At 44.1% G+C, this 15,564-nt stretch overlaps 1 protein-coding gene across 3 annotated transcripts in view; it reads right to left on the bottom strand.

Moving 5' to 3' along the window:
* The window catches only part of LOC110495818 (E3 ubiquitin-protein ligase MID1), a 48,376-nt gene that overhangs the window by 22,379 nt on the left and 10,433 nt on the right, over positions 1–15,564 (bottom strand). The window contains exons 1-2 of one of the 3 annotated variants that reach the window (XM_021571275.3): positions 13,842–14,487; positions 3,593–4,364 (exon numbers count right to left, since the gene is read on the bottom strand). In XM_021571275.3, coding sequence (XP_021426950.2) covers positions 3,593–4,306 — 714 coding nt within the window. In that variant the 5' untranslated portion in view covers positions 4,307–4,364; positions 13,842–14,487. Of the gene's footprint in view, positions 1–3,592; positions 4,365–13,841; positions 14,488–15,564 lie in introns of those variants that run through there. The other 2 variants (XM_021571273.3, XM_090208104.1) reach the window with 2 other exon arrangements.

Raw genomic sequence — 15,564 nt, 5'->3', positions numbered from 1 at the left:
CACTATACGTTCATGATAAACGTAACGTTTCTCCTGACACTACTCTGCCAGTTCTGCCAAATGCAACCCATAATGCTGCATAACATACTGTACATGATAACACTTGTCAATGCTTGTGTTGTCTGTTGTCAGTCCCTTGGCCTAGACCCTTGAGACACAAAGTCATCGGCATGGCCAGTCGTAGATGGAAGCAAGGCTGTAGGCAAAGGGTCATGACAGTGTAACAGTAGGACTCAATTACTCCAGGGCATGGAGGAACAAGTTGTACTGGGGCTGAGTAAAAGTGATGAGTTGTGGCCAAGCCAGGAGCTGTGCCATTGGGGAGGGGAGGAAGACAGAGGACAGTCAAAGGTCTTTGCTTAGCTACTACAAGTTTATCATCCTTCTGCATTGTTAGATCAGAGCTTCCTCTATGACCCAGATCCATGGATCTCTGATGATATTTTGAACCATTTCCTCTCTCTGTACGTTTCTGTGAAATGGTAATTTTATCTCCCAAAAGGAAAGGGTGTAGCCACAATGACCTAGCTCCTTCACAGAGGCCCACTGCCACCGCTGAAAATATGGCAATCAAAGGACAGTAATTTCCCGTCAATCGTTAGGCAGCTCCGCCTAATAGTAGTACAAGTTTAATGATCCTTAATGTTTTCTTTCATGAGCAAAGCTTAAAAATCAAATCAATACTGTATGAATTTTACATGGTGGGGTGCAAAGGGCCCCGGTAGTAGTGACCTACATCTGAGCTTCGTCTACCCTTACAAGGAGGGGCTACCTGGACTTAAGAAAAGCTAATGTTTGCATTCCGTTACTTAATTGTTACTGGAGTCAAATTGGAAAATATAAAGGATTCTCAACACTGAGAATATTACTCTGAAAACAAATTTTACTTCACTGGACATGCATCAGCAGGTTCTTCCTCTACAGTAGGTCGAAATGTGTTTATTTGATGATTGCAGTGCCTACATGTGGTATTGCGTTGTCACTGCATCATGAATTATCTCCATGTTATAACCAAGAACCCCAAAGCCTCAGAGCAAGTCTATAATCATGCACCCAGGTACCCATTCTAGTTTTGCGGGGGGGCGGCATTTTTTTGGACACACCTAGGGCGGCAGAACAGTAACCGGTCCTTGCATTCTTACATGATTGTGAGTCCTCTGGTTTGCTCATGTGTGCAATGTGCAATGCCCTTTAAGCGCAGAAGATCCGTGAGAAATGCATGTATACCACCATGACAGTATTCTGTGTACAAATTGGGAGATTCACTGACCTTAATATGAATGCATCTGTCTGTCATAATGCACACATAATATATAAGTGAGGCAGAAAGACACTGTAGTGTAGAATAAATGAAAAACTCAGTCAATGGTTCAAATCTCTGAAAAACAAAAAGCCAGTGCTTCAGTTAAGCTGGATCTTGCCGGAATAGGATCCAGCACCTCTCAGTTTTGCAAGGATCCGGTAGCCTACCTCTCGTGGCACGACCATAGGATCCGGCACCTTTCAGTTTTGCCAGTATGCGGTATCCTACCGATTCTGGTATGAAACATTATTTACACCGTTCGCAATGTAAAAATTCAAATAAAAGATACCTTTTTTTAGGGGGCAGATAATTGTAGCCTGGTAATTGCAAACGTTGCTGTGAAGAGAGAGAGAGAGAGAGAGAGAGAAGTACTCTTGAATCACTCACAGAACTAGAATGATATTCATTTTCTATGATCTCTCCCCATCTCTCTTGCTCTGACGGACATGAGCCTGCAACTATCGCCTCTCCAGCGTTGCACTTCGTCATTTACTTCCTTTTAGAATCATAGCCACGGAACGGGTGCTGGAGGTGCTGCAGCACCCCTGAGAAATTGTAATAAATACATTTGCCAAAGAATAGAATTACTGCTGTCTGTCTGTTCAAAAATAAATGAAATCATTCAGAATACTACACTAGGAATACGTCTATTATTTAGCCACAGAAGATCAATAGCTTATTTAAAATAAATAGCATATGAGTGGATTGTGTGTAGCCCAATTATAAGGATTGGCCTCAGGAAAGCTCTGCAAATCTGTCAGCGAATAGCATGCAGCCAAAACAGACCTTTCGCAATATTTCAAATACAATCGCAGGATTGTTTTGTTTTGTCAACTTCCAAATAGGCCTGTTGAGTAAACAGCATTGTTTACAAAGTAAAACAATAGAGAGATAGGCTGTTGACATCAGATCATTGTCCATGACCAGTGAGTGAGCTGTTGCTCATTGGGTGAGTCAGTGAAACTGGAAAGCTTTTTTAGGATTATAATTTCGTCCTCATATTGTACAATAAGGCTGTGATATTTTTTCCACTAATTGGTCTTTTGACCAATCACAACAGATATTTTTCAGAGCTGATCTGATTGGTCAAAGAACAATTAGTGAAAAAAAAAGATGTGATTGGTGTGTCTCCACAAGGTAGTTTTTTATTAATCTCAGATTATCAGTTTGTCTGTGTCAAAGTAGTCTGTAATGTCTATAACTTGTGCGGTATTAAAAAATATTCTGCTAAAGTCACCAGTCACTTAAAATGACGTAGAATTGCAAGAAATGCTTTTATAAAAGCAAAAAAAATTCCCGGACCAGGGGCTACAAAAAAAGTCCCCACTTCTGCAAGTGCCTCTACTCTACTGCTCTACTAGGCAAATACGATGATGTGCATGCAATGCTTTATTATAAAAACATTTTTTATAATGTATTCCGGTACCTCAGAGCCCCCCAGGTCACCCCCCTCTCGCGCTCACTTTTTGTTTCAGAACCTCCCAATTTACCAATTAAGCACTGATAATAGTTACAATTTGGACTTCATGTGTTACTTCTGTAATCAGAACACTTTTCTAGACCCCTTAATTAACATACACACGAGAGATGGACCTGATTGCAAAAGATGCCAAACTGAAAATCAGTGATCACACATGGCCTTCTCACAAATCAAACTCCGGTCTTAATTTGTCCTGCAGAGATGGGGTAATACCCTGCCATCTCCCAGTGGGCCCTTCCTAACAGCCTCTAACACGACCTACCAGTCACACTCAATTAAACCAACCCCCACCAAACGGAGCGATTACCACTGTTTAACCTCAACCTTCTGTAGGCAGCCATCTTCCCCATCATTAATGAGCCCCTATTTTCACACTGCCTGCACAGGAGAGATGCAGAGAAACCCTCTTGGCATGTTGGGGGTACTTGTACTAATTGTATGATTAGGACGCTCCGCTAATGATGAAACAAAAAGATGATAACATCATTTTTGTTGGAAATCTAGGCTACATAGTTAGTGAGCATTATAGTGCACTCAAAGCAAAATACAGTAGCTGTATTTCTTCACCACAACATTGCACTTACAAAGTCATACCTATGATTACGAGTGCACAATAAGGCATCTCACTTTCTCACTCTTTTCACATCACACATATCTTTCCGCAGCTCTTCACCTCTGGCTTTTAATTCTTTACCCGATCACACAGATTATCCACAGCAGTTCTGATTCCTGCCCTCCTCAAAACAACATGTCCACCAGCAAAGAATAGCGACCAGGTTCATGCATACAATCAAAAAGTCATCCCTTACCTTGAGTTTCTCGTAGCGGTCGCTCAAGGCCGCCACCTGGTGGTCTCGGTGTCTTCCTACCAGTTTGCACAGAGAGCAGATGAGCTGTTCGTCGGTGACGCAATACATGTTCACTTTCTCCTCCTCGTGCTCCAGGCACTGTAGCCCCCGCAGGTGGCAGTCCGACATGGGCTCGATCAGACGGTGGCCCGTGAAGGGCTTCTTGTTGGGGTGCGTGGCACGCAGGCACTCGTCGCAGTATGACACCTCGCACGTCACACACGTCTTGACGGCATCCTGCGGTGGGTCCTGCTCGCAGAATTGGCACTGCACGTGGCTGGGCGGCGTCCCGGGGCTGGTCATGGCGGTGGAGGCGGGGATCAGGGCCAGGGCGAATCGCCCGGCGTCCTCGCTAGGGGAGTTGGGCCCGCTGTGGGGCAGCAGGGCCAGGGGGCCGGAGGAGGCGGCCCTCTGGACGCGGTCGATGATGTTCTGGAGGGTGACGTTGCGTTTCAGTCCTTCTAGGCCACGCTGCGGACTGAGAGAGATGACATAGCGGCAGGTAGGGCACTGGAATGCTCCGATAGACTGGACGGGCTCGTTGGAGGCGCAGTGGGATACCAGGATGCGATGGGCGCAGCCGAAGCACAGGCTGTGGGCACAGGGCAGGAGCAGTGGGTCCTCAAAGAGCTCGAGGCAGATTGGGCAAGTCAGCTCTGACTCCAGCGCTTCCATCCTCTCAAGCGGAACTCAGGCGCGGTGTCAGCGAAATCCAGGGTAACTGCTCAGCTATCTGGAGAGGTGGACAGAAAGAGTTTGGGGTGAAATGAACCGTTCACATAAATACACGTGAATGATTATCTGAAGTTGACTGATCATTTCCATTGTCATCCGATTCCGTACTTCAATGAAAATGAATTCAACAAAAACGTGGAGTGTTGACCTGTCAGAGCTTGTAGTGTTTACAATATCCACAGTATATGGGTGATGCTAAAAAAGTTGAGGTCATAGAAATAACAAAGCAAAAGTCTCTTCTGTTATTTTATGTTTCCTTTATTTATGTGTCTTAATTGTCTAACGTTAATAAACAGAGGACAGGAGTACAATTTATGTTAAGCGTCAGTCTTGGTAACGGCAAGCTGTAACACACTGACTGACGGTGACCCAGAACCATTGGCAAAACCAATTAAGGAGGGATGTTTTTTACTTCTACCTGAAAACCTGGTTACACAACTCAATACATTTGGCAATATACATTTGTATATCATTTTTTGTAGGCCTCTAGGTGGGTTATCTAATCCCCAATTGATGCTGAATGCAGATAATCACTCAGAACATCACATCAGAACAGAGAACTGAAATGTGCTCCCCCACAATGCCGTTGAGACAGGTCAACTAAACACACATGCCATTGTCTGAGGTGGCGGGTGCCAATACTCTCCCGACGCCATGCCCTTCTCTCAGTCCTGCGGCAGTGAAAATGTACCCTCGGACTTCAGGTTGGCCGAGTACAGCAAGGGGCAAATGATTTTCAATAAACTGATGCTGAGCAGAGCACAGGAAACGGGACCTGTCTACCAGGAAATGTAATGATTTTATGTGATTTTACTTGACCATGGTAATGATGACCTGATGTAATTGAAGGGTTCAATTTGAACCCTTCTTCAAAGTCTAATGTCAATAACCCTTCAACGTTAGAGAATAATCCTTCCTCTAATAAAGCCGTTTTTCCAGGGATGTCCCCGAGTGCAGCATTTTCAACAGATGTCACTGTTTCCTGTACTTGTGTGTCCAGCGAATACGGTACTCTTACATCTCTCTGACCTAGTTCCAAGTGGGACTAGACTGCTAAGCAACGCCACTCCCCTACCCCTCTGGAACTGTGACAGACACAAAGTCTTCTCATTTAGTATGGAATCATTGCTGAATTCCTTTGATCGGGGACAGTGAGTTCGCTGAATGTCAACTGCAGAATGCGTCAACCTTCCGCCATCGGACAGAAGCTGTAGTGACCAAACACATTCACCATTAAGGATCATACAATGTGTAATAACTCGTACGTTTTAAACACGTACACCAAACTTGCCTACAATGATTGAGCTGATACAGAACTGAATAAATCAAGGGTAGCACGCGCCGTAGTAACAATGACTTGGCTATCGCAGAGACAACTGCAGTGACCCAATCGTTTCCCTGAACTCAGGCGACGAGATCGGTCCCTTGACTTCGGTGTACGCCATTAAAGTATGCGACGGCGTGTCAAAGTGTCGGCCCTCAACCTACTAACACCAGGTAAACCGTGAAACCGCTGAATATATTCCCCTGGTAAAAGTCCAAAGCAAGTAAGAACTTTAACAAATGCAATGCTAGTCACTTTACTAATGAATACATATTTTACGTTACTCATCTCATATGTATTCTATTCTACTCTACTGTATCTTAGTCTATGCCACTCTGACATTGCTTGTCTATGTATTTATATATTCTTAATTCCATTCCTTTAGTTCGATTTGTGTGTATATGTTGTGAAACTGTTAGGTATTACTTGTTAGATATTACTGCACTAGAAACACAAGCACTTCTCTACACCCGCAATAACATCTGCTGAACACGTGTACGTGACCAATACATTTATTTGATTTGAAGTGGAGCCCCCGTCAGTCTTTGCCATGGTCTTTTCCCTTCCTTAGCACGCTGATCCCCTCTTAGCCTACCCACTCAGTAACCACCGATGGCTCTCGTTCCCATGCAGGAGGACGATGCTACAGAAGCTGAAGAGCCCGAATCAGAAACACAGGCAGCAGGGAGCTCAGAGGACAGAGCCCTGAGCATGGAGACACAGCGGGGTGGAACACCGGTCCACAGCAGGCATCGCTCTGCTGTCTGCTTATCCCTTATCCTCCTCATGCACACACTGAATACACGGAGTCGTCTAGTGTAGCTGCCGACCAGTGTACCACAGGAGCCACAGAGGCACAACAGGGAAGGACAGAGTTGTCTGGGCAATTCCAGGAAAGTTAGCGAGAGAGAGCGGTTCACTAGAGCGGTTAGCTCTGTGGACAGAACCCACTTCACACAAACAAAAAGTGACACTGCAATCTGTCGGACCTCACAGTGGAGGTGCGGGAGGGGAGGAGGGAGAGAAGAGAAGAGAGGGGCAGAGAGGGGGTGAGGGAGAGGGTATTGTCTTCTCTCTCCCTTCTGCTCATTTATAGCTGTGGTCCAATGAAAAATCAGCAGGGATAGGTGTCAGAAGAATAACCAATGTAACGCATGTCATTAAAATACGGTGTGAATTTCAGATCTGAGGAAAGCACATTGTGTACACTGAGGGGTACACGTACAGATATGTAAAACAATATTTGCGTAAACTTCTATGACATGTAATGGGTTTAGACACTAGTCTTGGACTCTTCTTCCTATTGACCTCTGTGAAAAATAGACTGTGATGACCTTCCCAAAGGGCCTAACAAGGGTTAGTAGTTGAACTGAGTCTGAACCTTTAAGATCAATAAAATACTGTGTGGAGTTATGTTAGTGTGCTGATATGCCTGATAGAGTCACAAGTAGAATTACAATACTCTCCATTTAGTAACGTTCAAGGCATTAACACTTTCTGTTGTAGCTAAAATGGTGCCTCAGGCAGGTTTGGGTTGAGAAAGTTAAATGTTGCTGGTTTGGCAATTGCAGCCAGGTTGGGACAGATACAAAGAATGGAGACTCACACTGACAGCCAGCTTGGCCACAGCCAGACTGAAATATGACCAATGAAGAAGAGGCTACACTATCTTCATACCGAGTTGAAACCTAACAGTTTGCTTTACCGTTAAGGTAAACTTTATCACTTTCAGCTAAATTTGCCTTAACTGTGAGTAAGTTATATAGTCCTAAGTAACATTTAAGAGCAACCTTTTTTAAAGTATGATGGGGGGGGGGGGTCAATTTACTGTTGAGTGTTACAATAGTAGAACACATGGTGCAATTTTGAAATGTTGTTGTGCATCAGCAGTTTTTCTCCTGTTATGTCTGTCACTCAATGCGCCTTGTCAACTAACTATTAAGATTTACAATAGTAGAATACACGGTGCAATTTTGAGATTTGGTTGTGCATCAGCAGTTTCTCTCTTGTTATGTCAGTCACTTGTCAGCTAACAATTTTTTGATTGGTAAGTTAGTCTAGCCAGCTATCTAAACGTGTAGTTATTGTGGCTGAATACTGACGCAGGGCACGTGCCCAGGGGCCCTGACCTCCAGGGGTCCCCCTTTGATTTTGTTTTGCACTCTCACTCTAATATCATATTAACATGGCATAATGTGTAGAATTGCATGAAATCAGCTGTAAAACTGCAAACATTAAAACAAACAAAAAATATATAACATATATATATATATATATATATACACATCTCTTCCCCATGGCAACATTTGTAGAATTGCATGCAATTTGTTATGAAATGGCAACATATGATTTCTGCCCCATGGCATAATGTGTAAAATTGCAGAAAGATTGCTTTAAAAAAAAATACATTTTCTCTATGCCCATGGCATGAACCATTGCAGGAAATTTACTTTAAAACCCCCAAAAATATCTCTGCTTTCAAGAGGGGGGCCACTGAAATATTTTGCTCAGTTAAGGCCCTCAAAAGGTGGCAAGTTTTCATGAGCTTAGATCCCAGGATAACATTGAATTTCTCATTTGGGTCCCAGGCTGAAAAAGTTGAACAACCCCTGATTTAGAGCACTGTGCATATCCCATTCGGTCTCTCTGGATATCTTGTCTGTGTGTGGAGGTACTGGTTGTATCTTTAATTCAACTCGGTTACTAGAGGTTGTGGCTTTTTCACTATCTTTGATCTGTAACAATTGAAACAGATCATTTTTCTCTCCGGTTTCTAAAAACAGTCACTTCATGAAGAGTGGATGAGAGATGAAAGAGCGAGACAATACGCAGTATAAGGGTGCAAAGAACAGATGCTCTGAGACAAAAAAAAGGAAAGTATTTGATTGAAGATTGGTTAACGCCTTCAAGCTACAGTATATTGAAATTGGGTGTAAAAATAGCCCCTATGCTCTCATAATAAGCTTGCGTCTCCTACTGAATGTGTGTAGCTGGGGTAGCCAAACAAAACACCCCTTATTCAATAATATGTGGTGAGAGATTCCCTTTCAGTTTGGTACAATGGGACGATCGAAAAAGGGAGATCCCATACAATGGATGCCATTTTAAAATCCCACGCTTGTTGTCCCAGAACAGCTGAAACGTAAAATAGAATAAACAAATAAATAAATTAACCAGCAGAAAGCTGCTGTAACAAAATGGAGGGGAATATTGTCCATCCGGTGGCTTGACGTGAGCGACTGTGGCATCCCACGGAACGCAACGCTCAAAGTAGGTCAAAGGCATTGACCTAGCTAATGTAATCAGTGTGTGGATGCGCATGCACTTTCATTTCCAAATGAACCGAGATGGGTGAAAAACAAGAGGAGATGCACAATGTGGTTTTTTGGGCAAGAGATTGAACCATTTATAGGTAGTGTAAATACAAACATGTCTTGTCCACATCTCGCCCAACTTTTGGGGATTAGATGTGAGATACATGCTTCAAATAGCAGGGTTTATTTTACCATTGTTTATGGGGAAAAAAATGGTTGCATTATTTTGGGGTTGAAAAAAAGGGACCAAAAAGATAGAAATGAATGACTAGAGTTTTATAATCCTTATACGGTATATAATAAGAATCAAAGCTCACATGTCCATAGTTCATATATCAGGACATAATCTATAGTTTCCAAACCAGGGACAAAAAATGAAAAAAATTGTTCTAGCTACCTAGGACTTTTGAAAAAAAAGCATCTGAGATTAACTCCTGACGCTAGATTAACCGCCCCCCCCCCCCCCCCCCTTTTACAATGTACCTGAAGTGATAGATGTTTTTTTGTGTATGAAATTGACACCACCCTTTGAACCATAGAATAACATTTGTTGCATGGTCTTCATGCCCTTGATGTCAGCTTTTATTGTCAATATGTACTGTAGGCATATTTCCAATGTCATTGTTGAGAGTGTGAAAATATCCACTACTAAATGGCTATTGGACCCCTTGGTCTTGGCATAAAAACAGATTTGTCACAGCTACAGTTCCATAGCCCCTCCTCTGTTATGACACCAGTTCTAATATAGAGTGTATTGTTACCCAGTGTCTCTCTCCCCTTCTCCCCGTAACCGTTGCATGCAGTGCCCCCCTAATCACCTCTAATGACCACCCCAGACCGTACGACTCATTAGTGTTAGCATTTAGCCCACCCCCCCTCACTTTTGGCCTGCCTGTCTTTGTTTCGACCCTAGACATCCTGCCTGTTTATCCATAATCCGCTCCTGCCACTGTGTCTGTGACCAGTCAGAGACTTTCATGTTGAGGATTGGGTCAGTCACGACTAATGGGATTGGACGCTGTATTTGAGGCTAGGGTGTGAGCCAGGCGATTAGGGGGGGGGGGGGTCACCCACATCTGACTCAGGGGGGTCTCTCTGGCTATGATCCTCATCTCACTCCCCCCTCCTGACTGACCCAGACATGGAATAATAATAAAAACATTTATTTAAAAAAAAATTGTGTTGGGGACAGATTGGGGAAGAATGTGTTTAATGTATAATAGTGTTTATAAGGCTGACAGGCCCCGATGGAAAAGTTTCCATGACGCGTGTGTGTGTGCGTGCAAGCATGCATATGTGTGTGTGCGTTGCCTGCATGCTTACGTGTGAGTGCATGTTTGCACAGCAAGTCAGCATAAAAAATGGCTATCCTGTGAAGTAGTGACCCGCGACATACGCCTAATTCCCTGAATTGAGTCCCATATGTGAGGTTATGAGTTTGTGTAGAAAGTGGGAGTCTGTCCAGTTTACGGTGGAGACATCTTATATGACCTGTGTGATGTGAACATTACATAACTCCTTCATCTATAATGCACTTTACTGTATAGGGTCGTTCCCCTCTACCTCGCTCCACTCCCTTACAAGACAGATGACGAGAGAGAGATCTATGCAAGCAACAATGCAAGTGTGTGTGCATGTTTTCATGTTTTCAGTGTCTGCCTTTCAGAACAGCTGAGACTGTTGATGTGATTTTGTGATACTCTTCAAGGCCCAGTTTTTGTTTCCACAGACATGGCTAAGTGTCAGTCAGTGACAGGGGAGGAGAGAGGGGTCAGGGGTGACATATGCCTCTCCACTCATCAGCCAGTTCTGGCAGAGTCAAAGGCCCAGTGCCGGAGTGGAGAGAGTGGGAAAACTTTACCTGGCGTCTGTGGAATGTTATATGGAGCTAGGAAGCTTACGGTACTGAGTTTAACAGTCTTAGAGGTCAGAGGTGGGAATGTAATAAAGGTGTGTGTGTGGGTGCACTCTTTTGTGTGAGTGTGTGCCTACACCTGTGTGTGTGCGGCCGCGCCTGTGTGTGTGTGCATGTGTGTGTTCGTGTGTGTGCGTGTGTGCATGTGTCCTTCCGTGTGTTTGTGTGGTTGTGCGCCTATTTGTGTGTGTGTGTGTGTGTGTGTGTGTGTGTGTGTGTGTGTGTGTGTGTGTGCGTGTGTGCGTGCGTGTGTGGTGGTCTTATCTCTGACACACATCGTCAAGTCATACTGATACCCATTTCTACCAGCAGAAGATGTCGCTATAGACTGCAGACACGTGGGATTGGGGAGCCCTTGTCCTGACATGTCAGTAAGACCACGGGTCATTGGTTGCTCCATCAGTCACACTCCAAGAGGCTGACCCCAGGTTACCCTTGGCATGCTTGAACTGACCTGGTAAACAGTCATATAAGGTCATAACAGCATACATAACACCTTACACATGGATCAACTTAGAAGCTCTATGAAGCCACTATGGGAGGTGTTTAAGCAGCCTATGTGTGAGTGATTCTGTTTATGTTTCACACTTCAAATACTACACATTTTCTGTAGTAAAAGACATAAGCTGACACACACCCCGAAAATGTTTTGTAGAAGTGCTGAGTAACGGAGAGTAAACTATAAAAAGAAAGAAAGTTGCACACTAATTATGCTCCCAAATATGTGATGGGTGTAGCAACCAACGTTTTAGCACGCAGTGCCTGCTTCTTCGGGGTTTTCTGTGCAATGTACCATATACAAGCCTGTCTATTATCTTGCCTTGTTTTAATACTGTTGTTTGACCATTCTTGTGATATGAATGTGAGAACTCCGTTTAATTCTTCAATTTACACACGAAAATGACCATCAAGGTGACTTTGTAAGACGTTTCAAAAAAGAACGCTCTCTGGTGGCAACAATGCAGACGTGCAGAAAGACACATCGTTATACATTTGAGAATCTGCTTCGCTGGATCTTGAGAGAGACGGCTCTCATCATCCCACATTCCATCATTTCCCCCAAAATGGCAAGCGTCACACTTTTCCTATTTCAATTGTTCTCGCTCTACTTTGCCGAATGACTATGGCTGATCGCTGGAGACTGAAAAACTGCATTCCGGTCCACACGACTTCCTTGATCGAAGAGGCAGAGCCAACATCCCAAACAAGTCTCTCATTGTCAAAGGCTCAGTGCAGAAGTTACCATGGAAATATTGTTCATGCATCTATTGGACCAAACAATCAAAGAACGCATAAGCATAGGCGCAGAAGAGAAGAAAAAAAACTGTCTGTGGTTCATTTCCTGCTGGGAGATACCCAGAATGCAATTAGCAAACAGCACAACTGTACTAAACTGAAAACAAATGCCTCAGCCACTACAAACGCAAAGATAACAGCTAAGTCACCACCCATCTAATTACCTTATATCAACAAGACACACAACATGACCAGAAGTGCATCAAAGACACAGGAAAGCAGAGACAAACAGACAATGCTGTTGTTGCTATATTTATGCCCAGTGACAAACACAGAGCAAGTCACAGTGACTCATTCCCACAGTCTGTCATGTCCTGTGGCAGGTCAAAGTGGCCCCACGAGAGCTTATCAGACTATGGTCCTCAAGCAGTCGTCTCCACTGACCAAGTCGACTGTGGACCGCTTTATAACAGGTTAAAAAAGCATCAACCACATCATGAAATCACAGCTCCCTTCATTATCAAAGACAATAAATGCAAAGCCTGATCCAAGATACTGTATGTTTGTGCTGTCTGTCACCCCATATGGTCATTGTCATGCCAAACATGAACAAATAGATCTGGAACCAGGGCAGAGAAGGTTAGAGGGGCATCTCTGTGCCTTTGACCCACAGTACTGTGCTTAGGGACAGGAATCCTCAGCAGAGCGTTGTCAAACGCGTGCCTGGCTGGAGAGGACATGTCGCTGAATGGGCAGATGTGACCTCTGCTTCCCTCCTACTCTGTGTGATTAGTATCACACCATGTTGACGGCAGTATGCTGAGTGGATTTGGAGGAACTCAGAAATAACATAGCATAAACAAACACAAGTGCACATGTGTATACACACACATGCAGGTACACACACACACACACACGCCATCCTTCCAATTGCCACCCCACCCATGTCCCCCCCCCCCCCCCCTCCCCCCATAGTCAGTGTGTCAAATTCTCTTCAATAAAAAGCCTAACAGTTCAGGTTTCTCACACCACACTAACTTTGTGAACACCCCATCGATATCTCTCACCCACTCGTGTAAAGTCTGCCAAGAGGACAAAAGCTCGTCTGCGTCCCACAATTGGGTCGCATGAAAACGATTGTGGAAGCGAACAGAGGCATCACTCCCTGCGCTGATACAATTACGTCAAGCACCCTTATGAGTCCCACTGTATTCCAGCTTTCAAAAAGATTTAACATATCACAGTCCCCTTCATCTCAATATGCAAGGCGCGATAACAACTACTTATGTTATAACCCCAGACAGAAAACCTGTTCTAGTCTCATAAACACAATAACACTGTTTCTGAAGTAAAGTGTATCACACTCTACAATTCTACAAATGATCGATAGGTTATATTGATACAGTAGAATATTCACTAAATGAACTACCTCTCACAAGCATATGGTGGTAGTCCCATCTGGAAATGTTGCCTATTTAACCTCATGGTCATACGATCATTAGGTCTGTAACTGTAATCCCAGTTATTGAGGATTAGAATCCGTCTCTCTCTGTGATACCATCATCACTAGATGTAACGTGCTTTGGAGAGGACTCCTGATGAGCCCTGCATTAAGTAACCAGAGACCCCACAGCCTCAGGGACCACACAACAACATTTCCACACTATCAATCACAGTCCTCCTTACCTGCCACATGGTTAAAATCCCATTGTCCATAAGCAGAGTGAAATAAGAGAGGAAGAAGAAATGAGAGAGCTGAACTGAGCTGCTGAACCGTCAGGTCAGTAGAGGCCCTTCATTCTCCGTTACAACAGATCAGCTGCAGCAGTAGTAGCGCAGCAATACTCCAGTCCGACTGGGGGAACTTTGTGTCAGTGTGCGTCTGTCACTGGCTGTCACATCGCCTCTCGTGGCATATTTCCTCGCACCCTAAAGCCGCTCCTCTCCCAAGCCCAGTGAGAGCACGCAGGCAGGAGGAGGGAATCTAGCTCACCGCTCCACCTCCCCTTCCCCCTCCCCTCCACTCTGTATTCAAATAGCTTAGTGGGCGGCTCTGCTTTAGATGAGCCAATCGGGAGGTACTGTAGCTAGAGCAGGGACAGCCCATGCTGTGCAGTCAGTTGGCACAGTACAGTATGCCTATTGTGGGATTATGGCAGCTGAAATTGAAATGTGTCAATCACCAATCCTGGTTTATAATCTTCTCTCCCTCCTAGTATTGTCCCATTTATAATTTACGCTTGTTGCAATCTTGTCAAAGCTCTCCGTCTCACTTCGTCTCTCTCTTGGTATCTCTCTTGGTATCTCACTCCCGCGCTCTCTCTTTCTCTTTCTTTCTCTTTCTATGTCTCTCTCTCTCTCTCTCAAACACACACACACACATACATACACACATATACACACACGCACACACGCACACACGCATGCTGTTTTCTCTCCCCAAACGAAAGAAGGTTAGATTAAAGATTCTGGCCCCAGTCATTTACTTCTGGAGACAAGTAGGGCGTTCGTTCTCCCTCAACTTCTGCATTATATTGAGTGACTCACTGACCTTATCTTGAGTCACATTCCCCATAGTCACTTGAAAAGTTCAAATCTGCCACCTCCCTTCTAGAATCTGTGCATTTCAAAGCAAACGTGTTTGGAAGAAGAATGTAATACGCTTGTATTCATCAGAAAGAGTTGAAGTTTAAGACAAGCCCTGGGCTGAAATCAATGACTCAGGGCGCTTGGCTAGTTAAGCACCCTGACCGTGGCAGTGATTCTGGCTCTTATTTTTAGAGTTGGAACCGGATGAGTAAAGCACAGTTTTAAAAAATGTACTTTTGAGAAAGAGAAGTAAATCCATTTCCATCTAAGGTTCATTTTAGACAAGAGTTCAGCTTTTAACTGAAAAAGCAAAGTTAGTGTATCATCCCAAAATACGCTTTTATATCAGCTAAGCACAGTTGATGAAACATGATGTATAGTCTGCAGAAATGCAACAAAAAAGAATATTGTACATTTTAAGACAAAGACTATGTAGCAGGTTTGAGCAGGAGAGAGGTTTCTCTAGCTTTGGGAAAAACACTACGCCAGAATAGCCTCAGTAAATAAGTGCTCATCTCCAGAGTAAGATGATATCCTCCGTTTCCCTTAGAGTAAAAAGAAAATCAAATAAAAGCCCCGTTCTCTTTGCAACCTTTTGAGAGCTGCTGCTGCTTTGGGATGTGCTGTTAGGTGGAGAGGCCTCTTCAGAAAGCACATGAATACCCACAGCACAGACTCTTTCTTTAATTAAGCCCACAATAGACCTCCAGTCACAGAGCCTGGCTGGAAAGCCCCCGGCTCGGCTGTAATAACACAATGCATGCCACTCAGCACACAGGCGGAGCTCAGCGTTCTTCAGCCTCCTCAGTGTTCAAGAGAC

This window comes from Oncorhynchus mykiss, chromosome 18 (assembly GCF_057628025.1).
Source record: "Oncorhynchus mykiss isolate SJ-2025 chromosome 18, ASM5762802v1, whole genome shotgun sequence".
NCBI lineage: Eukaryota > Metazoa > Chordata > Actinopteri > Salmoniformes > Salmonidae > Oncorhynchus > Oncorhynchus mykiss.
This window is presented reverse-complemented; position numbering and strand designations above follow the sequence as displayed.